This window comes from Pagrus pagrus, assembly GCF_965226575.1.
Source record: "Pagrus pagrus genome assembly, chromosome: 13".
In the NCBI taxonomy this organism is placed as follows: Eukaryota; Metazoa; Chordata; class Actinopteri; order Spariformes; family Sparidae; genus Pagrus; species Pagrus pagrus.
In genome coordinates this window covers 5,552,558-5,576,864 of record NC_140197.1, presented here as the reverse complement: position 1 = coordinate 5,576,864, position 24,307 = coordinate 5,552,558, and the positions used below count along the sequence as shown (strand labels likewise).

The window sequence follows — 24,307 nt, the reverse complement described above, 5'->3', positions numbered from 1 at the left end:
GTTTACATGAAACCCTGGTATATTGTTGATTTTCCTCTGGGTTTTTTTATTTGTAAAACAACAACAAAAACACATGAATCTCATTTTGTCTTGTTATCCCGTTTCCTGGACATATTTACAACTGCCCAGAGAGAACATCACTAATCACAGGCTGTGTCCAAATTCAGGGTCTGCAGCCTTTTTTTTTTTTTTTTTTTTTTTTTTTTTTTTTTTTTTTTATTATGTATTATACAGAGAGATAAAGGTGGACAAAGCAGACAGGGGGATAATGTAAAGGAAACAAAAATGACAATGACAATACAAATAATGACATTACATATAAAAATTAAATAAATAAATAAATACAAATAGACATTGCCAGATTTGGAAGAATCCATTTACCTAGTAAAAAGTTCTTAAAGAGGGGCTATGTTAAATCTTTCAAAAATACAGTTCGTTTTCATAGCTTTTTTATTTTTAATGTCTTTTATTGTAGTTGCATATTGGAGAATTTCTTGTGTGAAATGATCCAGGCTGGGTTTTGATTCTGTCCATTTTTTTTTGTGGATATGAAATTTGGCCATAAGTACTACCAGTTGTATAAAGAATGTTGTGTCTTTGTCCAACTTGTTGTTTTCAAAAAAAGTAAAAATGTCCTTTTCTTGTAGAGTGATCACTTGTCCAGTTATTCTTCTTATGAAGTGTTGAATGTCAATCCAGAATGTTTGAGAGTACATGCATTTATAGAAAAGGTGCTGTATTGTTTCGATTTCTTGTCCACAAAAAACACAAAAAAAATCCATATCAATTTTGAATCTTTCCAGAGTCTTTTTTGCTGGATAAAAATTATGCATTATTTTGAAAGACACTTCTTTTACTTTGTTACCAATACAGAACCTTTCACCCACCAGCCAAGCTTTGCTCCAGTTTATGTTATCGTAAAAAGAGTTCCAGTAGAACTGTCCTGCTGGCAAAGTTACAGTTTGTAAGCAATTTCTAATAAATTTATTGGAGCATTGTTTCTTTGAAATATCTATCATATCAATGAAGATGGCACTGTTAACTAAGACCTCGTTGGAGACTGTTGAGCCTCTGAGGAGGTGCAGTATGCCTCTTGGTATAGCATCAAAAATAATAGCATATTCTCTTGGTGATACTGGTAACTGGAACTTAGAGAGAAATTCATCATAACGCAGCAAGTGTCCTTCATTATTAAGAAGTTGACTTACTAAAATAATACCATGGTCAAACCATTTTTGATAAAACAGAGACTTGTTTTTGTACAGAATGCTCTCATTATTCCAGATATACAGGTTGGTTGGTGAAAAGTTATGTTTATATATCAGTTTCCAGGCAAGTAAAGCTTGTTTGTGAAAGTTAGATAGTTTGATAGGTAACTTTTCAATCTTATAATTGCATTTCAGTAAGAATTTGATTCCACCAACATCATTAAATACATGTTTAGGTAAGGTGCTCCAGATGTTGTCATTCTCTTTGATCACATTTAATAACCATTTCACTTTAAAGGTATTGTTCAATGTTTCGAAACTCAGCACCTCCATTCCTCCTCTACTCTTGGGGTTGCACATGGGGTCTGCAGCCTTCGAAGGGCGCATTTGAAGGCCAATTACGTCACAACGCCGTGCAAAGGCTGTCCCAATTCGAAGGCTCCTCCAAATGCACCCCACAAATGCAGCCTTCTTTTCCCTCTTTTTGGAGGATGCACCCATATCCCAAGATCCTTTGCGCGCCCGAAAAAGAAGAAAGAAAGAACGAAAATGGCGACATCAAGTGGTGTAGACATGGATGTATTATATCCATGGGTGTAGATCATAGATCGTCACTTTCGCGGGCATGGGCGGCAGAAATCGTGACGTACGGGTAAGGGGCGGGAACATCAGGTGACGCAACCACGATGCTGCGAAGGCTAGACCGTCCCAATCATGGGCTGTGTCCAAATTCAGGGGCTGCAGCCTTCAGTGGCCTAGCCTTCGCGGTCCACGAGGGCCGGGTCCTTCGGACAGGTCTTTGAAGGCCTCGTCCACCGTTGGTAAATGGGACGGTCTAGCCTTCGGAGTATTTCCTGGTTGCCTCACCAGATGTTCCCGCCCCTTACCCTTACCTCACGATTGTGAATGAAGAGATGCATTAAAGTCTGTTTTGGTTCAAATCTATCAAACGTGTATATTTATTTGTGTGTGTATAAAAATTAACAACAAAATGTGTCAAATCTAAATTGAATCATCAACATTACAAAATAAACATTAACCCATTGGTGAATAACAACTATATTTACCATAGCATCACCAGCGTCACATATTTTAACTGAAAGTTGAAATTTGGAGGTTTTGAAGTTTAACATATCTGGCGTTGGATGTTCAAATGAATAAAAACCGAGTATAAACCCATTACTTAAATTTAAATATCATGTCTGCGCCACTTGATGTCGCCATTTTCTCTTGCTTCCTCTTCTGTTTCGGGACTGAGCAGCGGTGCGCAAAGGATCTTGGGATATGGCAGGCCGCGAAGGATAGTTGCGGTGCGTCCTCCGAAAAGAGGGAAGGCCAGGCTGCATTTGTGGGCTCGTTCGAGATGAACTGCGGCTCGCCTGGAAGGTGGACGAGACCAGGCGGCAGCAGCAGGGGGCAGTGGCAAAAAGCTGCAGTCAAATCGGACAGTTTCCAGCCGCCGTCAAAGAATATACAGGAAGTCACAGAAATATGTCCATCCTGTTATAGCCATCTGTAGGCTATCTGTAGTTTGCACAACACGTTCGGATAGCTATGGCTGAAGAAACTGCACATGCGTTCTTGATCGCTGATGAAATTGAAGCAGAAGAGATCCCCCTACTTTTCAACTTTGCACATAAATTAATGTTAATCCTCTTAATGGGCGGATGGGATCTGGTGTGATTTTTAATATTTAATCTCACAAATGTAACAAATAGAAATACAAACTTTGAGGTCATACAAAGTGGATTTTTCTAAAATGATAACTACTTTTCACTGTGGTCTAAATGTGTCAATCATAACTTTTTATTTGTTTAACGATGCCACTGTTATGACTGAGGTGAGAGTCAGAACGACTGGGCAGATTTCAGCCCTTGGAAGTAATTTATTGAACAAGAATTGCCTACAAAGTAGATTTATATAAAGACACTGTCATTTATAAATCATACAATCCCTAAATTTAAGAAATTGAACTGCTGAATTAACAGTCCAAACGTTCTCACAGCTACTGTACATATATAGGCTACACATGGGGAGGACAAGCAGCAAAGGTTTCTTATAATCTTTATTCATTGATGTATTTATATTTGTAATTATATACAGTATATCAACCACAAAAAATATGTCTGTTAACAGATTAAACCTTCATTGCACATGAGATTCATATAATCTAACATTAAATATAACCAATACACAGAAAATAAGAATTGTCGACTGAACGTAGTCCTAACTAAGAGCCAATCAGCTCTTTGATCAGGCGACAGCCAGGCGTTTCCCATCATGCCCTGAGGTCTTGCAGTCGGTGGAGAGCAACTGCGGCGCCTGGCTCTAAAGACTGCGGCCGCCTTGATCTCACGAGGTTATCGTTGCAGGCGCGTCAATGACGTCAGAGCAAGTCGGGATCAAGTCGGACACAAATCTAACCGGCATGCATTGTGCGGTGGTCGTCGGTGATCGATTCTGCGCAGGCCTGGCTCATCTCGAACGAGCCTAATACATCCATGGCTGCAGCCCCTGAATTTGGACACAGCCTATTTAACAACGGTGGACGCGGCTTTCGAAGTTACCTCCGCCGCAAAGGCCGCGTCCTTCGAAGGATGCAGCCCCTGAATTGAGACAGCCACTTGCAGACTGAACCGTGCACCGTGGAAAACCGGAACCCTCTACCCTACAAGCCGAGCTCATGGGAAGACTTTGAATGAGGCACCGATGTTCCATTGTTCACTTCCGTAAACACGCGGTTCCCTTCCTCTTGCGAAAATGGAGTTCACACATGCGCTTGCTTATTATATACATTATATACATCGTCGGACATTTGTACTCAGAACGTTCTAATAACTTTACAAAAATCATTAACATTATTCATATACTCTTAACTGTTAGTGACCTTACCGAATAAAAATGCAAGCGGCCAGCCTTTTTCTCTTCAGCTGGATCTTTTAGCTTCAGGAAGGCTAGCATCACAGCTAGCATCACAAAAACAAGCATTAGTTACTTTTTTCCATGAGTGCAGTGAAACATGGAGATAGCGGGTCGGGACTTTTTGAACACGCCTCCTGTTAAGACGGTCAGGTTTGGAGGCAGTGTTGCGGACACGTTAACTAAACATAAACAGGTGAGTGGGAACGTAATGTCATATTTTTACCTGTCACCAGTTTATAAAGTTGAGACAATTCAAGTGCTGCTCCTCTTGTTTGAAGGGAGACTCAAGTGACTATGAACTGCTGAAACATCAGCTGGCTGATCCGGACATAAAGGTACAGTGAAGCATCAGTGTGTGTGAGGTGTCCTGCTGAGCTCTGTGTGTAGTGTAGCTCTTCAGTGAGCTCTGTCTTCCCTCTGACAGGATGCTCAGATTATCAACTGGCTACAAGAGTTTCGGAGTTGTGTGACGCAGCTGACCAAGGACCATGAACAGCTCATCTATACTGTCTTAGTGAGTATGGAAAGCCAAGAGATTGAAAGTTTGAACAGTGCTTATTGTAGCTCATCATATTCAACTGTATCTCCTGTACATTGTTAACTTAATTGATCAAAGGTGCACTATGTAGTTTTGGGAAAGATATTTTAGTCAGAAGAGAAAGATCTTTATTGACATTTTTTAATGCCATAACAAACTGAATAAACAAACTGACCTTAAAGGACAACATTATTTCATACTGTTTTACTTTGTTTATATGTGGCGGACCCTGCCACCTTTCTAGCTTCAAACAGTGTTCTGGAACTTAATTTTTCTCTGAGAACAGCTTGTTTATTCACTTATGGAAAAAAAAAAATATTTCTGTGTTTGTATGATTACCTCAATAATATTGTAAATATTAGAATTCTGAGTTTGAATTTCACCACCAAAACGACACAGTGCCCCTTTAATGGAAAACTATTGTGACCATTGATTCAGTTCTTTAGTCATTTTTTCAAAGGAAAATATCAAATATCTGTTTGTTCCATCTTCTCAAATAAGAGAATTTGCTGCTTTTCCATGTTGTACGTAACAGTAAATTGGATCTCTTTGGGTTTTGGACTGTTGGACAAAACAAGACATTTGAAGATGAGTCCTCAAACTCCAGACATCTCACATGTTATTGTTAAAACACTAAGTTGACAAATAGAAATGGCAGATTAATCCAATCAACAGTTGCTGCCCTGGTGGTGTTGTTGTATAGCTGCTTGGCCTAAGTGATTGGTTTTATTAGATCAGAGGTGACCACATTTTTTCCCCCTGAAGGGCCATAAACCAATACACCATGGGCCAAAAGCAAACTACCACACTGATCAGCCACAACATTAAAACCACTGGCAGGTGATGTGAATAACATTGATCATCTTGTTATAATGCAATATTCTGCTGGGAAACCTTGGATTCTATTCTTTGACATGCACCACCTACCTAAACACTGTTTCATACCAAGTACACTGCCTGTTTAATAACAGCAATCCCTGATGGCAAAAGCACACCACAAGAAGTGCCGAGGAATGGCCAGAGGAACTTGAGCTGCTCTGCCATTACCATGAGGTCTGCGACAATGTTTGGGTTGGTGTTGCATGTCAAAGAACATCCACATGAATGCCAGGACCTAAGGTTTCCCAGCAGAACATAGCATTGTAATGAGATAATTAATGTTATTTACTCCACCTGTTTGTGTTTTTAAGGGAGTGGCTGATTGTTGAATATTGATAAATAAAATAAAGCCACATTCACCTTGATAAAGGATTATCAATTATTCAGAAGTGCTGTCCAATATTGGCTATATCTGCTGCAATACAATAAACTGCCTGTTTCTCTGTTCAACAGTAGGGTTGTTCTGATTTATCAGTTGAATTCCAATATCTGCAAAAAATATTGTTCAAACTAATAATCTGCCTGGGTCAGCATGCTGAATCTCTCCCCTGGTGGTGTGTGTGCTTTTTTCTAGAGGCTTCCTTGGGTTGGCCGGAGCCAGGCTGTGTTGGAGGAGTACATGGCCTTCCTCAGTAACCTGGTCTCGGCACAGACTGTCTACCTGTGTGCCTGCCTCAAGATGGTGGTCTCCCACTTCACTCCCAGTAGGTTCTCCTGACTGCTGGTATTTTTTCTTACAGTTTATAAAGTAAAATATAGAATTCATGATGTCACGGTGTTGTCAAAGTTTTAAAGTAATGTTAGTTATCTTGACATGACTAATCTATTGCCTTACGGTCATCACTTCCTGTTTTCAGGATGGTATGAGTTTGCGTTTGAAAGCAAAGGGTGAACATTGGCTATATCATGTCCTACCATTTACTATATCCGACCATCAGTGGCTCATGGATGTGTGTGTGTGTGTGTGTGTGTGTGTGTGTGTGTGTCCGCGCGGTTATTTCCAGAGAGAGTGACCATCTGTGAAGGAGGAGTCGATATCTCTGATTCAGATGATGAAGATGAGGGTAGGTGCCTCTAATTTCCAATGAACTGTGCATATATTAAGTGATTTGTTAAAAAATCTAAAAATCTACTATGGCTCAGGACTGTGAGTATGTTGTACTTGTAGTTGGTGTTTTGCTGATTGCTGAATTTTGGGAAGTTTGTGAAGGAAGGGCTGTAAGAAGTGTGAATCTGAAGCTGAGCTGACTTCATGCTCACATTCTCTGGGTACAAATGAATTAACTCTCAGCTCCTCCTTTGATTTGTTAAGACCTTCCCAGGAACTTCAGTCAATGTCATGAGGCATTGCAGCTCATCACCAGATATGTTCCATCGTAAGTCACTTATTATTCTGCCATTTTTTGTCTTCATGTCTTGGTTTTTGGCTTTATACTTTTGACTGTATAGTTCACTAACCAGTCAAATGGCATCTGTCATTGGTTACAGTTTTTCTTGTATGGCAGTATGATCTTCATTAGACTGTCACAAACATCATTTTTCTATCGTACTGTAATGTCGTCCTTTTCTTTCAGCACAAGTCACTTTCTCATGCCAATTCTGCAAGAGAACTTCCCCTTCGTACAGAAATCCTCAAGAACACTGGTAAGAGACCACTGAAAGTTGCAACACATCAATACAGGCCTGCCAAACAGACAGTTGTGATTATTGAACTACATCCTGTGTAGCTTCAAACAGCTGCAAGTGGTAATTAAATGAATATTGATGACCTCCAGAAAACATCAGGAGACAGACCTCTTAGCCTGCAGTGCAGCCTTGTTAGAGTGAAATCTGATTAGTTTGGGATGTTTGCAAAAATCAGTGTGGAGTGTGGAGAAATGACAGCTTGGCCACTGTACTTGCCACAGAAGCATTCATTGTATTTCAGACCTAATGCACATTATACATGCAGTACATAGACAATTATATGTAACGTACATTGTTCTATCTGAACACATCTCAGACAAAGTTGGTGTCTAGAAAAAGTACTTAACAGAAAATTGTGATCTGCATCATTACCACAGTAGTGTTCTGGTAAATGGACTTGCATTTCTATAGTGCCTTTCCAGTCTACTGACCGCTCAAAGCGCTTTATAACACTTGTCACATTCACCCATTCACACACACACATTCATACAATGATGCATGCAAGGTAGGGGTTCGGTAACTTTCTCAAGGGTACTTCAGCATGCAGCTGGGGGAGCCGGGGATTTGGCCCTCTGATTACCGGACGACTCACTCTTCCTCCTGAGCTACAGCCACCTGTTGACTGATAGTTTGTTGCTCTCTACAGGAGTGTTATGTCCACAACCTCCTGAGGGTGACCATGTATATACCAGCACTTAGACGAGACGTACTGGAGTTGATCATCGGAAAGATGCTCAAACTGGATGTAAGTGGTTTTACTCCAAATCATTTTAATTAATTATTTTTTTAAGTTTAAAGGCAAAATTAAATATTTAACTTTAAAAGTAACAGGTACTCTGTGGAAGGTGGATATGGGCTCTCTAACCTGGAGGAACCAAAATATAGTCACCTAATAAAAACATTCATGTTTGTCTTCAGTCATGTTGTCACAGAGCTTTAGATTATTTGTATTTTGAAGCAGAAAGACAAGTGTATTCTCTCATTTGTTACGTTCTATTTCAGTAGATACATAGTACCTATAGTAGTAATTTTTTGTAATGTCAGCTAGTCACAGTGGTAAAAAGTGGTACACAATGCAGAAAATGGTGCAATTTGTGTGTATCCTCCTGTTTGTAGCAGTGGTCTGTGTGTGTGTGATATCTTTCAGGTGAGTGTATCCCGTACAGACATTGAGGAGGCAGAGGAGAACGCTGTGCAGACCCAGCAGGTGGATGAGCAAACTGAGGAGGGACTCTTTGACATGGTAACAACCAGCACCAGTTTGCTGTTTGCTTGTTAGGACTTGGGGGCTTTTAAAAGGTTTATCATAAATAGTGGTGACTTTCTAGATGAAGAATAAAGAAAAAAATGGCAACAAGCATGATGCATCTCTTTCAATGTGAAAGTAAAATGTATCCCGTTGAAGGACATTTCTACCAGCCATTTCTGTCCAAAGCTAAATGAACCTCATGTCACATTAATATAATTCAAAGACTATTAAACTTAAATGTAGAATCAGTAGCATTTGTCTGAGATGTTCGTAAATTCACCAGAAAGATAGTCGATTGTTGAGTCTCATTCCCAGGACATCAAATAGCGACATTTTGTGTTGGTAAAGTGTCGGGAGCAGCAACAAAGTGATAAAATACAGGCAGGGGGCTGCAGGGTCTCTGCAGATACAGCCACCACCACACACTTCAAGAGGGTGATGATTGATGATGATTGAAAGGGATTCTATACATAGTTTTTTTTTTGTGTTGCATATTTTACTTTGAACCATTTTAACTTCAAATAAAATAAAAAAAAATATACTGACAATTAGAGGTGTTGCTGATAACCGGTATTGACAATAACTTTGTGATTCAAAAGATGAAATATTGATATCGTGTTAATAATAGACATGATAATAATCCAGTGCCTCTTAAATTGTTTCTGTTTCTCTCTGTTCTCGCTTTGTCTTAGTAGGTGGGGCTGCATTTTAAACACTGGTTGCAAAATGCCACACAACTCAAAAATAAGAAAATGTGCAGTAACAGTTAACTGTTAGCTAGCTAGTGTCAGGCATGGATCTGCTGCATGGCTGCTACTCATTGATTTACTTTGGCAGTGCAAAATCATGTCAAAACCACAGACATTTATGGTTACATAGGCTGTCTCTGCACCTCTGTACACGCGTATAACAAATGTTATTCACTTGACAAAAGACGCACAAAACACACAATAAACAAAGTTAAATGAATTTGACTGAGAGCATTTTTTTTGTATTTCTCTACATACCCCAAGAATATGGTAATCGTGTATTTTTTTGGCCACGATAATCTTTCCGTGAAAATCTGATATCATGACAGCCGTATTGACAATAATGGACATCAACTTTGCCCCAATGCTAGTGTAAAAAAGAAATGCCTCTTTTGAAACCTTCGCAAAAATAAAGTCCTAGCTGCTTTTGTCACTACATGTCTTTTCTCCCCATTCCAGTCTCCCTCTCTTGTGCGTTGCTTCATCTCGCTACATCTGCCATGCATGATATGTACTGATAGGGTAAAATCAGGCTTGTGATGTTGAGATGGCAGCATGCAGTGAGGCAAAATAAAAATAATCAATTATTCCCCTCAATGCAACTAAAGTAACAAGCCTAAGCCACAGGAATTCACGATAACCACGAGCCATTAATGAGACTTTCTGCCACTTTTTACAGCAAGATACTCCCACGCAAATAACCCCAAACCAACAACTATTCACCTGTTTCTAGTAAATTTGCAACATCCCGACTTATCCACACATTAAACCAACATTTCAGATGCTCCGTTATCACTCTCTGAGCTTCACAATTTTGAATTTGTTCAGAAAGAAGCCATTTCCATCCTTCTTTCCTCCTGCCCTGACAGCCCATGTGTGTATTGTGTTTTTCTTGTCAGGATGAGGACATGTCAGCAGATGACTCCTGCAGGGTGGCTGTGACAGCCCACCCAGTGGCTGAGAGGCTGGACGCTCTCATGGCTGTTCTTATGGCTTATGTCAAGGATGTCTGCCATGAAAATGGTAGCTGAATAACACAGCTTTGACACTGGGGACAGAGTTGTATTGTAGTAATATTATATGTTATTAATAACATGACAGGGGCTCTTACTGAGTGAGATAGATTTGAAAGAATTACATTCAACCCAATTTTGAATCCAAGAGCACGTCAGATGTACCTTGTGTATTTAGAAGCTTTTGCATCCGTGTGTAGTGAATGGTTTTGGCTTTAAAGGGTGTCATCCTCTTAAGCAGCCTTTTCTTTGTTTTCTCTCTCTCAGACTCTCTTTATGTGGAAAGGATGAAGGAGCTGTACCGTGATCTGTTGAGTGTGTTTGACAAGCTCATTCTGCCAACACACGCTTCCTGTCATGTCCAGTACACACTCTTCTACCTCTGCAGCTTCAGACTGGTCAGTACTTCACTCACTGCATGGGTGTATGTGTAATGATAGGAAGCAGCAGTTTATGGAATTCAGCCTTCAGTCTGGTCTTCAGCAGTGTGATACAGGATCGGTTGGACTGAAGTCAGGTGTCTTGACTTGGACAGAGATGGTGAACATAATCTCAGTTTAAGCAGTCAAAGATAGTGATTAGGTGGCCAAAAACGCAATTTCCAAATGAATCATATTGCTGCTGTGTAGCTGCTAGATGTGTAAATCGGAAACTGTTTGCTAACATGTTCACCTTAACAACTTTATAATGTGTCGGTGTCAAAGTGTCAGTGTTACAGCTTGTTCCAGTGCCCCCAGCAGGCCAAAACCATTTAGTGCAGCTTTAATGACCAGCTCAAATAAATATGCACTTTTTGCTGCTTTAGTCTGCTTTAAAACATTCAGCCAGAATGCTGTTGGTGTTCTGTCTAGTATGTTGATGAAAAACTTGTGTATCTCACTGTTCAAGTTCTCACAGACTCCAAATCAAATCAAATCAAATCAAATTTTATTTGTATAGCCCAAATTCACAAATCACAGTTTTACAATCTGTACAGAGACGACACCCTCTGTCCTTCGACCCTCGATTCGAGTGAGGAAAAACTTGCCCCAAAAAAAAGCCCTTTTAACAGGGAAAAAAAAATGCGGAAGAAACCTCAGGAAGAGCCACAGAGGAGGGATCCCTCTCCCAGGACGGACAGACGTGCAATAGATGTCGCATGTACAGAGCAGATCAACGAGATCACAATGTATACAATTATAATGGATGGTTGACAGGAATGAAAGTACATAAAGAGGTATTACAGCAATAATAATGAAATGCACATGGAAATGTGATTACTAGTGATAACAGTAGTAGTGATTAACGGTAAGGATAGTATGTAGTAATGCATTACAATAATAGTAGTGGAACGTATGTAACAGAGATATGACTAATATTAGCGACAGTAGTGGTGGGTGTCAGGCAGGGCCATGGCAGTAGGCGCATCCATGATCAGGCAGGGCCATAGCAGTAGGCGCATCCACGATCCACGACCCGGGCGCGGCCAGGATCCATGGGAGCCTGTAGGACTAGAAAGCACAAGGACTCCGGGGAAGAAGTGAAGTCAGTGACATGCAGAGATGGGGCATGTATACAGGCATAATGTATACAGATGGAGAGGAGAGGAGGAGAGAGAAGCTCTGTGTGTCATTTGTCCCCCGGACTAGGCCTATAGCAGCATAACTAAGAGCTGGTCCAAGACGGGCCTGGGCCAGCCCTAACTATAAGCTCTATCGAAAAGGAAGGTCTTAAGTCTACTCTTAAAGGTAGAGAGGGTGTCCGCCTCCCGGACCAAAACAGGAAGATGGTTCCACAGAAGAGGAGCTTGATAACTGAAGGCTCTGGCTCCCATTCTGCTTTTGGAGACTTTAGGAACTACAAGTAATCCTGCGTTCTGGGAGCGTAATGCTCTAGTTGGGTGATAGGGTAGTATGAGCTCCTGGAGATATGATGGTGCCTGACCATTAACAGCTTTGTAAGTGAGGAGAAGGATTTTAAACTCTATTCTTGATTTTACAGGGAGCCAGTGCAGAGAGGCCAATACAGGTCAATATGATCTCTTTTCTTAGTTCCTGTCAGTACACGTGCTGCAGCATTCTGGACCAGCTGGAGACTCTTTAGAGACTTGTTAGGGCAGCCTGATAATAGAGAATTACAATAGTCCAGCCTGGAAGTAACAAATGCATGGACTAGCTTTTCTGCGTCCTTTTGAGACAGGATGGGCCTGATTTTTGCAATATTAGGTAGATGAAAAAATGCAGACCTTGAAATTTGTTTTATGTGGGAGTTGAAGGACATATCTTGATCAAAGATAACTCCCAGATTCCTGACGGTGGTGCTGGAGGCCAAGTTAATGCCATCCAAACTAGCTATATCATTAGATAATGCATCTCTAAGGTGTTTAGGACCAAGTACTATAACTTCGGTTGGGAGTTTAGTAAGCTGATTAGTTTCATCTGGCTTTATTGATAGGTATAACTGGGTATCATCTGCGTAACAATGAAAGTTTATGGAGTGTTTCCGAATTATATTTCCTAGAGGGAGCATATATAAGGTGAATAGTATGGGTCCAAGCACGGCGCCTTGAGGAACACCAGTGACTAACCTTGGTATACAGGGATGACTCATCATTAACATGTACAAACTGAAATCGATCCGATAAATAGGACTTAAACCAGTTTAATGCGGGTCCTTTAATGCCAATTAAGTGTTCCAGTCTCTGTAATAGAATGTGATGATCAATGGTATCAAATGCAGCACTAAGATCTAGTAAGACCAGGACAGAGACAAGTCCTTTGTCAGAAGCGATTAGGAGGTCATTTGTAACTTTCACCAGTGCCGTCTCTGTGCTATGATGTGTTCTAAAACCTGATTGAAAATCCTCATATAAACTATTGTTATGAAGAAAGTCACATAGCTGGTTGGCGACTGCTTTCTCAAGGATCTTGGAGAGGAAAGGGAGGTTGGATATAGGTCTATAGTTGGCTAAAGCTTCTGGATCAAGATTAGGCTTTTTAAGGAGCGGTCTAATTACAGCTAGTTTAAAGGTCTGTGGTACGTATCCTGTTAATAGAGACAGGTTGATCATTTCTAGTAGAGATGTGCTAATTAAAGGTAAAGTTTCTTTCAGCAACCTAGTTGGGATGGGCTCTAGGAGACAAGTTGTTGGTCCAGATGAAGAAACCATCGAAGTTAGTTGGTGGAGGTCAATGGGAGAGAAGCAGTCTAAATATAAGTCAGAATTTACAACTGTTTCTGAGGTTCCTGTGTTTAAAGATACAATAGTGCCAGTTGAGGGCAAGCGATGATGGATTTTGTCTCTAATAGTTAAAATTTTATCATTAAAGAAGCTCATGAAGTCATTACTACTGAGCGTTGTAGGAATACATGGTTCAGTAGAGCTGTGACTTTCTGTCAGCCTGGCTACAGTGCTGAAAAGAAACCTGGTGTTGTTTTTGTTTTCCTCTATTAATGACGAGTAATAGCTTGCTCTGGCATTGCGGAGGGCCTTCCTATATATTTTAAGGCTATCTTTCCAGGCTAAGCGGGATTCTTCCAAATTAGTGGAACGCCATTTCCTTTCAAATTTCCGTGATGTTTGCTTCAATTTGCGGGTATCCGAGTTATACCAGGGTGCTAACCTCCTGTGCTTTATAGGTTTCTTTTTCAGAGGGGCAATAGAGTCCAGTGTTGTTCGCAATGAGCCTGCAGTGCTATCAACAAGATGATCAATTTGTGAGGAACTGAGGTTAGCGGAGGAGTCCTCTATTATATTAAGACATGGCATTGAATTTAGTGCCAGCGGTATAATTTCCTTAAATTTAGCTACAGCACTATCAGATAGACATCTAGTGAAGGAGTTTTTGCCTAATGGTGTGTAGTCCAGTAATAGAACTTCAAAAGTTATTAAGTGATGGTCTGATAAAAGAGGATTCTGTGGAGAAACCACACCAATCTCGATACCATAAGCTAGAACAAGGTCAAGGGTGTGGTCAAAACAGTGAGTTGGTTTATGTACACACTGAGAGAAGCCAATAGAGTCTAATAATGTGATAAATGCACTACTAAGGCTATCATTAACGACATCCACATGAATATTAAAATCACCTACAATAATTACTTTATCTGATTTGAGGACTAAACTTGATAAAAACTCAGAGAATTCAGATAAAAATTCTGAGTAAGGACCAGGTGTTCGATACACTACAACAAATAGAACTGGCTGTAAAGTTTTCCACGTTGGATGTGAAAGACTAAGAACAAGGCTTTCAAATGAGTTATAATTTAATTTAGGTTTAGGATTGATTGACAGACTTAAGTCATAAATAGCTGCAACACCACCTCCTCGGCCGGAGCCTCGAGGAATGTGAGTATTAATATGACTAGGGGGAGTGGATTCATTCAGGCTGACATATTCTTCAGGATGCAGCCAGGTTTCAGTAAGACATAATAAATCAATATTACAATCTGAAATTAAGTCATTTACTAATACAGCTTTCGATGACAGGGATCTGATATTTAGGAGTCCGCATTTAATTCTCTTGTCTTGTTTTGAAATTGCAGAGTTGCTGTTAATTTTTATTAGATTTCATACACAACTCCTCTTCTGTGGACTTTTGATTTGATTAATTTAATTAATTTAGGTGGTCGGGGGGCAGACACAGTCTCAATGAAGTTTTGGGTGTGCAACTGATCTAATGGAAGCTCAGAGAAGCTTATAAGACTGCAGCTCTGCCTCCTGGTCTCAACTCTGGGTTGTCAGGCTGGTTGTTGGCTAATGAAATGGGTTAAATAAATCAGACCAGGTTTTCCCCAGAAAGTCCGCCAATTATCAACAAAGCCCACATCGTTTGCTGGACACCACCTCGACAGCCAGCGGTTGAATGATGACATGCGGCTAAACATGTCATCACTGGTTAGGTTTGGCAGGGGCCCAGAGAAAACTACGGAGTCCGACATTGTTTTGGCATAGTTACACACCGACTCAACATTAATCTTAGTGACTTCCGACTGGCGTAGCCGGGAGTCATTACCGCCGACATGTATTATGATCTTACTATATTTACGTTTAGCTTTAGCCAGCAGTTTCAAATTTGATTCGATGTCGCCCGCTCTGGCCCTTGGGATGCATTTCACTATGGTCGCTGGTGCCTCTAACTTCACGTTTCGTACTATGGAGCTGCCAATAACCAGAGTTGGTTTCTCAGCGGGTGTGTCGCTGAGTGGGGAAAATCTGTTAGAAACGTGAAGCGGCAGATGGTGTACCGTGGGCTTTGGCTTGGTACTAGGCTTCCTTCGATCAGTCACCCAGCCGCCCTGCTTTCCCGGCTGCTCGGGAGTTGCCGAGGGACGGCTAGCTGAAGCTACGGTTGCTCGGTCCGCACTAGCTAAGGGGGCCTGGCTAACTGCAGCAGTTACAGTCGGAGTTTCCATGCTGCGGAGCCTCGCCTCCAACGCTACAAATAAACTACACTTAATACATGTACCAGTATCACTAAGGGAGGCAGAGGTGTAACTGAACATCTGGCACACCGAGCAAGAGAAAAGAGGAGAGCGAGAGGGAGAGAGAGAAGCCATCGCTAGCTGATAGCGGCTAAGCTAGGACACGATAGATTAGCCAGCAGAGCTAGGAGAGCTACAAACAGCAGCAAGCCCAGTGATCAAGCTATAAACACAGAGTATTGTTGAATGCTTTAGTGGACTAGTACGTGCTTAATTATAAGCGGGAATTCGGCCGCTGCAGTAAGGAATATAGCAATAATCTGCTCGGACGAGCCGGAGCAGCACAGTTACGCTATCACTATCAGTCACACAACAACAGGAAATGACGCAACACGCTTACTGTAGTAGTACAGGAAGCTGTCAAGCTCCACTGCTGTTCCTGTACTTATTTTCCTTGAAGATAAGGTCTTGTTTATTTAGTTATTTCATCTACTTTGATGATTCTACTCCTGGTGAGATGAGGCTTTTTTCCCGTCCTCTATGTAAAGTCTTTTCTGTCTTCCAGGCCTTGGCTGAGGCCTTTCTGGATCACCTTTGGAAGGTACTGCAGAGCCCCTCTCAGCCTGCTATCCTCCGCCAGGCTGCTGCAGGATACCTAGGAAGCTTCCTGGCCCGAGCAAAGTTCATCCCTGTGCTGTGAGTTCATTCTGCTGAAGAAAGCATAAAAGCAGCTGAAAGTCAAAGCTAGCAGTGTCTTCCTCTGTCGCCATGTTTTATCCTGTTATGACTCTGTCCCCTCCCTCTCCTGCAGCACTGTGCGGGCCTGCCTGGACCTGCTGCTCTCCTGGATCCATCGCTACATTGACAGCCAAGACAGCAGTGGCAGACAGGCCTGCTGTGACATCAGCCTGCATGGGCCCTTCTATGCTGCCTGCCAGGCTGTCTTCTACACACTCATCTTCAGACACAGAGCCATGCTGGAGGGCAACATGAAGAAAGGTACACATCAGCTGCTGCTCACACACAACTCACATGTTATCGTACCACCCTGACAGGACTACATCTGTGTTTCATACTGTTTTGATTTTGCTGGTTCTCAAAATTGGTCTAAGGAGAGGCTTGCTATTCAGACATCTGTGCTCATTATCACAGAATAAATAAAAATCATTTAAAAAAATGTTTTAGTATATCATTTGATATGGAGTATAAAGTTTCATTGGTTGATTTCAAATTGCTAATTTTCCCATCCAACAGCCCAAATATGAAAATCATGGCAGCAAATCCCCATCAAATAATAATATGACCATTAAAGGTACAGTGTGTAATATATTGAGTATTTAGTGGCATATAGCTGTGAAGTTCTAGATTGAGTCCCTCGCTCACCCCTCCCTTTTCGAAGACGTTGGAGAAGCTCCAGAAGCTACGGTGGCCCTTAGGGACAAGAAGCTAATTTTCTGAATATGGACTCGTTCACAACAGTGTTGTGTATTTCTACTAGTTCAAGTGATGAGGTGAAGATGTATTTAGTTATTTAGTCTATTTAGTCTTTTTTTTTTTTCCCTGTTAAAAGGGCTTTTTTTTGGGGCAAGGTTTTCCTCACTCGAATCGAGGGTCGAAGGACAGAGGGTGTCGTCTCTGTACAGATTGTAAAGCCCTCTGAGGCAAACTGTGATTTGTGAATTTGGGCTATACAAATAAAATTTGATTTGATTTGATTTAAAACTATAGGTTATAACTCCAAAAAAAAAAAAAAAATGGAAAAATTAGGATCATGCAAAGAAATGATGGAGCACTGTGAAAAATATTCACAGAATTTATGAAGTCCGTGATTAGCAGACTTCTCCTCAGTTTATCTGTCACACTAAGTCATTACTTGACTGTCTTCTGCACACTCCCAGCCCTAAATATCATAGTTATTGTTCCATGTGCTGTCGTACTGCAATAGACAATGTATAAATCTAAATAAATCTTGCTAACACGACTTTACCACCAGCTCTCTGAGAGACACAAACTGAGACTACGGTGTGCTAATATTTAACGTTATGCGAGACGGCATTTCTTTTCAATGAAACTAATGTAATTTTCAGGTGATTCTACACTATTTAACACATATTATATTCCATTTCTGCCAAGTCTGTTCTGCTAGATGCTACTATATATTACACACTGGACCTTTAAATCTAATTTTGTTTTTTATTTTTCTTATTTATCAATAACAGTTTAATTAATCTATTGTGTGTGTGTGTGTGTGTGTGTGTGTGTGTGTGTGTTTGTCAGGTCTGGAGTACCTGCAGAGTCTAAACCTGGAGCGGGTGGTGATGTGTCAGCTGAACCCCCTCAAAGTCTGCCTGCCTTCAGTCACCAGCACGTTTGCTGCCATCACCAGGTACGCACCCTGCCTCTGCTTTCTCTCTGGCAACAACTATGCTGATTCCCAAAAAGTTGGAACACTGTGTAAAATGTAAATACAAACAGAAGGCTTGTGTTCCTGAGCCCATGTGGTCCTCCTTCATACAGTCATGTGTTTGACAACATGTTGAACCTCGCCCCATCCTTGTTGTGACAACTGAGTCTTTTTGGGGATGCCCCTTTCCCATCCAGTTATGATATCACCTGTTAGTAATGAACCTGTTTACCTGTGGAATTTTCCAAAAGGGTGTTTTTGGAGCATTCCACAACTTTCACAGTTTTTTGTTGTCCCTGTCCCAACTTGTTTGAAAAGTGTCACTGCCACTTAATTTAAAATAAGCATTTATTTACAAAAAATGAATGCAGTCGATAAGGTTAAACATTAAATATATATTGTCTTTGTACTATTTACAATTGCGTATATGTCAAAACAACAACAAAACAATTAGCAAACTATCACCTTCTGTTTAATTTTTTTTTGTACAGCGTCCCAATTTTGGGGAAATTGAGTTTTTTTCTAATTACAATGACCTTTTACTGACTGCTGTATTTTCCTAAGCATTCTGATATAATACCAACAACTAACAGTTACCAGTGCGACGATGTAAAACTATTCCTCAAGCAATATTATTGAAATGTACTAAAAATATCAAAAGTAAAATAACTTGTTTTGCATGAACCCCCCCCCCCCCCCCCCCGCCCCCCTATGAATTATATACTGTATATTACTATGTTTTTATTAGAAAAAAACATTTTTTGATACTGATAAATCAATTTGTAAGTAGTATTTTACTATTGTAGAAGCTTGAGGTGCAGCTAGTTTTAACTACCGTATACACAGTTAGGTACTTTAGTCCAGTTGTACAGCACCGAAGTGTCACAAGATAACTGTGAGGAGTTGCCAGATGATTAATGGGAGCAAAAAGAAGGAATAATGCAGTCCTGCTCGACAAAAGTCTTTGTTTTTCTCTTTGTTCTCTTTTGCTTGTATTGTGTGTGTGAAATATTGGGACTTTTACCTTTTGGACCTCAAACTGTTATTTGAATAGAAAACATCATCGAAGTTTAGAGAGGACATTTCCTACAAGCCAAGAAGTTTTGGAACCACTGGTTCCATCTTAAAGAATGACTTCTATTTAATAAGCTTATCATATGTATTGTAATGTCAATCTGAACTAGTAACTATAACTTTCAAATGAATGTAGTTAAGTAAAAAGTACAAGATTTACCTCATAATAAAGCATAAAGTGGCATAAAATTAAAATAATGTAGTAAATTACAAGTACCACAAAATAGTAAATAAGCGTGATACTTGAGTTACTTTCCATCACTGCCAACTTGGTTTTAAATAACAAACAAGTATGACAAAAGCTAACAGGGTTGCTTCAGATCCAAATGTAATATTATCTGTGAGCTGCCAGATGACACAAGCATGTTTAGGTCTCTTAGTTCACACTTTGGCTGATAGAGAGCAGTGTTTTACTACCTGACAGCTATTGAATCATTGAATAAAACATAGTGTGAAATAAAGCACAGCTTTGCACCAACGTGCCCCCACAGTTATGCTATCCATTTGGAGGTTTCCCTCCCTGGTCATCCTCAGCAGCTGATATGTTTTTGTTGCAGGAAGTACCAGGTGGTGTTCTGCTACACCATCATAGAGAGGAATAACCGCACCGTTCTGCCGGTGGTGCGCAGCTCTGCTGGGGGAGACAGTGTGACCACCAACACCAACCCTCTTGACAGCTTCTTCCCCTTCGACCCCTTCCTGCTCAAGAGGTACACTGAGGGTTATTCTCTGTAATAAAATGTCTTTAGGCAAGAGAGTAGATCTCTTTTATCTCCCATGGCTTCATTTTCACTTCCCCTCTGCAAAGTTAAAATTTAGCTGAAATTAGCAGTAAGTTGTGAGTGGATTCTGTAGAGGGGGGCTCCATGTTTTAATGGTTTCCATAGAGTGCTGAAAGGTCAGGGTTACTTTAACCTCTCTGACAAAACAGAAATGTATTTTCTGTTTGTGGAAGTCTAATGTCAGTGGTTAATCTTCATCCTTAAAGGTATAATCTGTGAAATGATTTTCTCATTTTTGACTGTGGAAACAATAGCTCACAAAGGTCCATTCAGTAGCTGTAGAGAAGTTCTCAAAGAACTCCGAATCAGTTTGTCAAGTTGTCCCATGACACCAGGGCATGAAACTGTGTAGATTCACCACAAAACTGTGCGTACGCACAAAGACAGAAATATGCAGACACATTCTTTTTGTCAGATTTCTGCACGTACACCTGATTCTGTTTTATAAATCTCAATTTGTAATGAATGGACGTATAAACGTCCAAACAGCTATTTGCATATCAATATTTGTGCCTGCTCCACCACTCATTAAACCTGTAACTGATACCACTTTTACACCAAAATTAATGTGTATACACAGGTTTTTTTAAATGCGAGTAAACCTGCTAATAATCAGCAATTAACCCCATTCACATTGCCAGGAGGCGAGTTTGCCTTTCTGTTATTTTTCCCCTTGTGTCTCCCATTTGTCATCACGTAGGTGCCAGAAAAACCTCATTAGACTACGTCCAGAAGACGTTAAGACTTGTTTTAAAAAATCTTAAACAATAATATTCTGAATTAGAAATGTAGGGAGGGAGTCATGTAATGCGGGGTCGAGGTGAAGTCTGAACAAGTGAGTCTTGAGTCTTTTGCGGAAGATGGCGAGTGACTGCAGTCCTGACATTGGTTGGGAGTTCGCTTCACCACTGAGGCGCCAGAACAGAGAAGAGTCGTGACTTCGCTGAGCGACCTTTGTTTGCTCTCAGCGATGGCGGTACCAGCCGACCAGCTGATGTAGTGGAGCGAAGTCCACACAACTTCACCAACCATAATCAATGAAGTTCTCACAGCACTACATCAGATGTTCATTAAGCGCAACGGTTATACATGGCTATTTACAGCATACACACTACTAATTCTTCACCTGTGCATATAGGCTAAACCATCATCACAGTATCACACGATATCTCAGTAATCCTTATTAAACAGAAGGACAATCAATGATTTAAATCCTAGAGCTCATATTAGAACAGACTTTACAAACTGCTTCATAATTCTATATAAAATGAAAATTGTGAATAATAGCTCAAACACAATCACTAAAATGATTTAAATTAAAATAAGTTTATAATTGCGTCTCTGAGTGACATTTTACTGAACTCTGTGTAGATTGTATAATAATAAAAAAAAGTGATATTGGCAAACAACCTAAATAAACAATTTCATGTTAAGGTTACATCTCTCACATATTTCATATCCTACTCAACATAGGGTTAGGGTTGCGTATGCCTGGTCTGAGGTGTGGATGCAGTGCACATATTCTGCTTTAATAAACACCAGTTTATGTATAGGTAATGGTGTGTGCATGGCTTTTGTGTATACACATTGTTTATACACCTGGCCTCTGGACCTCAGGGTGTGATTGTGCTGTAAATAACTTGTGAAATGTGGGAAGGACTGTAGGTCTTCTCTCTGGTGTCTCTGGTGCGCAGGACATGTTGGACTCATGGAAGCAACATGTGTGGACATGATCATGAACATGTACATATGTACAGGATCTCAAAGGTGTGTGTGTGTGTGTGTGTGTGTCTGTGTCTGTGTGTGTGTGTGTCTGTGTCTGTGTGTGTGTGTGTGTAGGTCTGGTCAGTTGATTGAGCCACTGTACCAGGTCTGGGAGGAACAAGCAGACAAAGACCTGCTTCCCATCAAAGCAGGCCAACAGGTAAGATGACAGAGGGGTAAACAATGTTCACAGCAATGTACTATTGCCCTGTTGAGGCCATAGAAGAACTAGAGCTACAACCGACCATTATTGTTTAGAGATTATTTTTTTGAATAATTGTTTTGTCCATAAAATCAGAAAAATGTCAAGATTTCACAGAACCCAATTCAGATATGTTGTTTTTGTGAGCAATAGTCCAAACCTCAAAGCTATTTGCTCAGTGATAAGTCCCTTTCACATATGAACTCTGGACAATATCCAGAGAACCAGATCAGGATATTGTCCACATTTGCTTGTTCACACATGCAGCCGACAACAGAAGATTGTGAGTGTCAGATGTGTTCATACATGTTGGAAGTACTCCGTATGGTTTGGGCAAGGGGCAGCCTGATTTGAGGCTACGGACTACTCCGTAAAGATTTTTTACGTTGATATCAGAGCTACATGTGCTCGGACACATCTGCAATGTCCACAGAATAGTGGAGAAGTAGTATGCAGGAAGAGAAGAGTACAAAGCACAAATATCCCACCGTAGAAGGAAAGCTACATCATTTCAGATCTGTGTCCAACAGCAGCGTGAACGGGCCATAAGGAAGCATGAGAGACCAAGCAGGGAATTACTCTGGGCGTGTACGTTTGAGTATGTGTTACAGCTGTTTAAACCAGCACTAACATGGAAGACTACACGGCTTCAGAACTCAGAACTCAACCTCCGACATGGAAAAGTGCAATGGAACGGCCATCCAAATCTGAAACCCGGGCAAGATCGAAGTAGCCTAAGTTTGTCGACATACATGCAGATGCATTAGGAGCTGACTTCTCCTGTCTTTTGCATGCCCTCAACTGTTAAATCAGCTGCTGTCGTTGTGAAGTTCACAGACTTTCCATTCAAACACCTGTTTGCAGCGAGCGTCCATGTTCTTCCCAGCAAATGTACTGGAACGCTTTTAGATTGAAAGTCAGAAATACCAACTCAGAAATTCTGACTTCTGACTTGCAATAGAACACACTATAAGACCCTCCCTGTCTGTTCTTTTACACTCCACAATATATTATATGTTATATAACCCTGATGACATCATCAAGATTACTTTTGTCAGACACACAGAAGTTCTCCCTATGACTTTTACATGTAAAACTGGTTTAAAATTGGTGTAGTGTTCCTTTAAGTCCCCTTTCTCTGTGGTAAGATTAAACATGTATACAGTGATTAACATGGATGATCACATAGGGAAGAAACACAGAACTGAATGACTGACATATATCAGTATGTTCAATGACAAGGTAGAGCATGGAATGAAATATTAAAGAATATGAAACTATGAGATGAAAACGTAAAAAATGAGAGGATATGAAAATTGGTCATCTAGTCTCACAGTATCTTGTTGTGTACTCCCTGACATGGATCTAGACTTTGTGTTCGATGTGATTTTTAAATTTTTAAAAAGCCAAAAGGTTCACAATTCATCTGGAAATAAACACTGCCAGGTGTTTCATAAAAAATCATTCTCATCTCAACACGTTTGACTCTGCCAGGTGTCACACACTCGACTATGAACTGCAAAATAGACAGTCATTTTCAAGGTTGGCTCATGGTCCCTTAAACTTTGCTTGTGGTGGTTCATTGTGTTTAAGGGCTCCAGAGAAGACGAGGATGACTTCCTGTGTGGGGAGACGGCCCAGGCCGAGGGCATTGTAGGAATGACACCCAGCTCCTACGACTCAAACCTACGCAGCCCGAGCAGCATGGGTTCACCACCCTTCACCTTCCAGAGACAGTTCTAGTCCGTCTTCATGGTCTGCCCTGTCCTAATGGATGCCGCCCTGGATATGACACAAACTGCTCTGTGAGTCCTTCTGAGACAGTGGGGACCTCTCCTTCCCTTAGAGCAGAGAGAGGGCTGCTACACATGGACTGGAGTCTGTCAAGTGACTCCTCCTCTGAATATCCACATTATATTTATTCAAACACAAACTGAAGAACACATGAGCAAGTCACGTGAGGAGATGTGACCGATCTCTTTTAATACAGGAATACTTGTTTGTGTTAATGAATACAAATGTTTTTAAGGAAATTATGAGTGACTTCTTCACCATTAAGTTTAAATTAAGTTTAAACTCTACTACATAGACTCTTATAGAGAGGCCCTCAGCTTTTGTTTGTTCTGTATGAAAGAAACTTCAACTCAAATTAACTTGAGCTTGAAGTTCAGTATATTTTGTGGGCAGTAAAATATTGTGATGAGATAACTGTACTTGTATATTAATGAAATTCATTTCTAGACACGTTTCTTAGATCTGAGACAAATACCCTGGAGTCTGCTTTGAATGCATGCTTAGTCCAACACGATGAGTTTAAGCAATTCTGAGACAAGTCTTCACTTCACAGTGCCTGTCCTAGATGCTACGACATGTTTGATTTTCTGGCAGCCAAAGACAGAATGCTCTTGTAGCTGAAGCACCTTGGAGATGAGTT

The 24,307-nt window shown here is 40.6% G+C and overlaps 1 protein-coding gene across 1 annotated transcript; it reads left to right on the top strand.

Annotated features, from left to right (window-relative positions):
* Positions 1-3,311: 3,311 nt before the first annotated feature.
* rrn3 (RRN3 homolog, RNA polymerase I transcription factor) lies at positions 3,312-24,086 on the top strand. The gene is made up of 17 exons (XM_084371333.1): positions 3,312-4,323; positions 4,409-4,465; positions 4,555-4,644; positions 6,122-6,251; positions 6,552-6,611; positions 6,860-6,923; positions 7,122-7,191; positions 7,880-7,978; positions 8,381-8,476; positions 10,131-10,254; positions 10,512-10,642; positions 16,213-16,343; positions 16,459-16,646; positions 17,925-18,033; positions 19,683-19,835; positions 21,747-21,831; positions 23,467-24,086. Exons 1-17 carry the CDS (start codon positions 4,228-4,230, stop codon positions 23,614-23,616), a joined length of 1,833 nt encoding a protein of 610 aa, XP_084227459.1. The 5' UTR covers positions 3,312-4,227; the 3' UTR covers positions 23,617-24,086.
* The last annotated feature ends 221 nt before the right edge of the window (positions 24,087-24,307 follow it).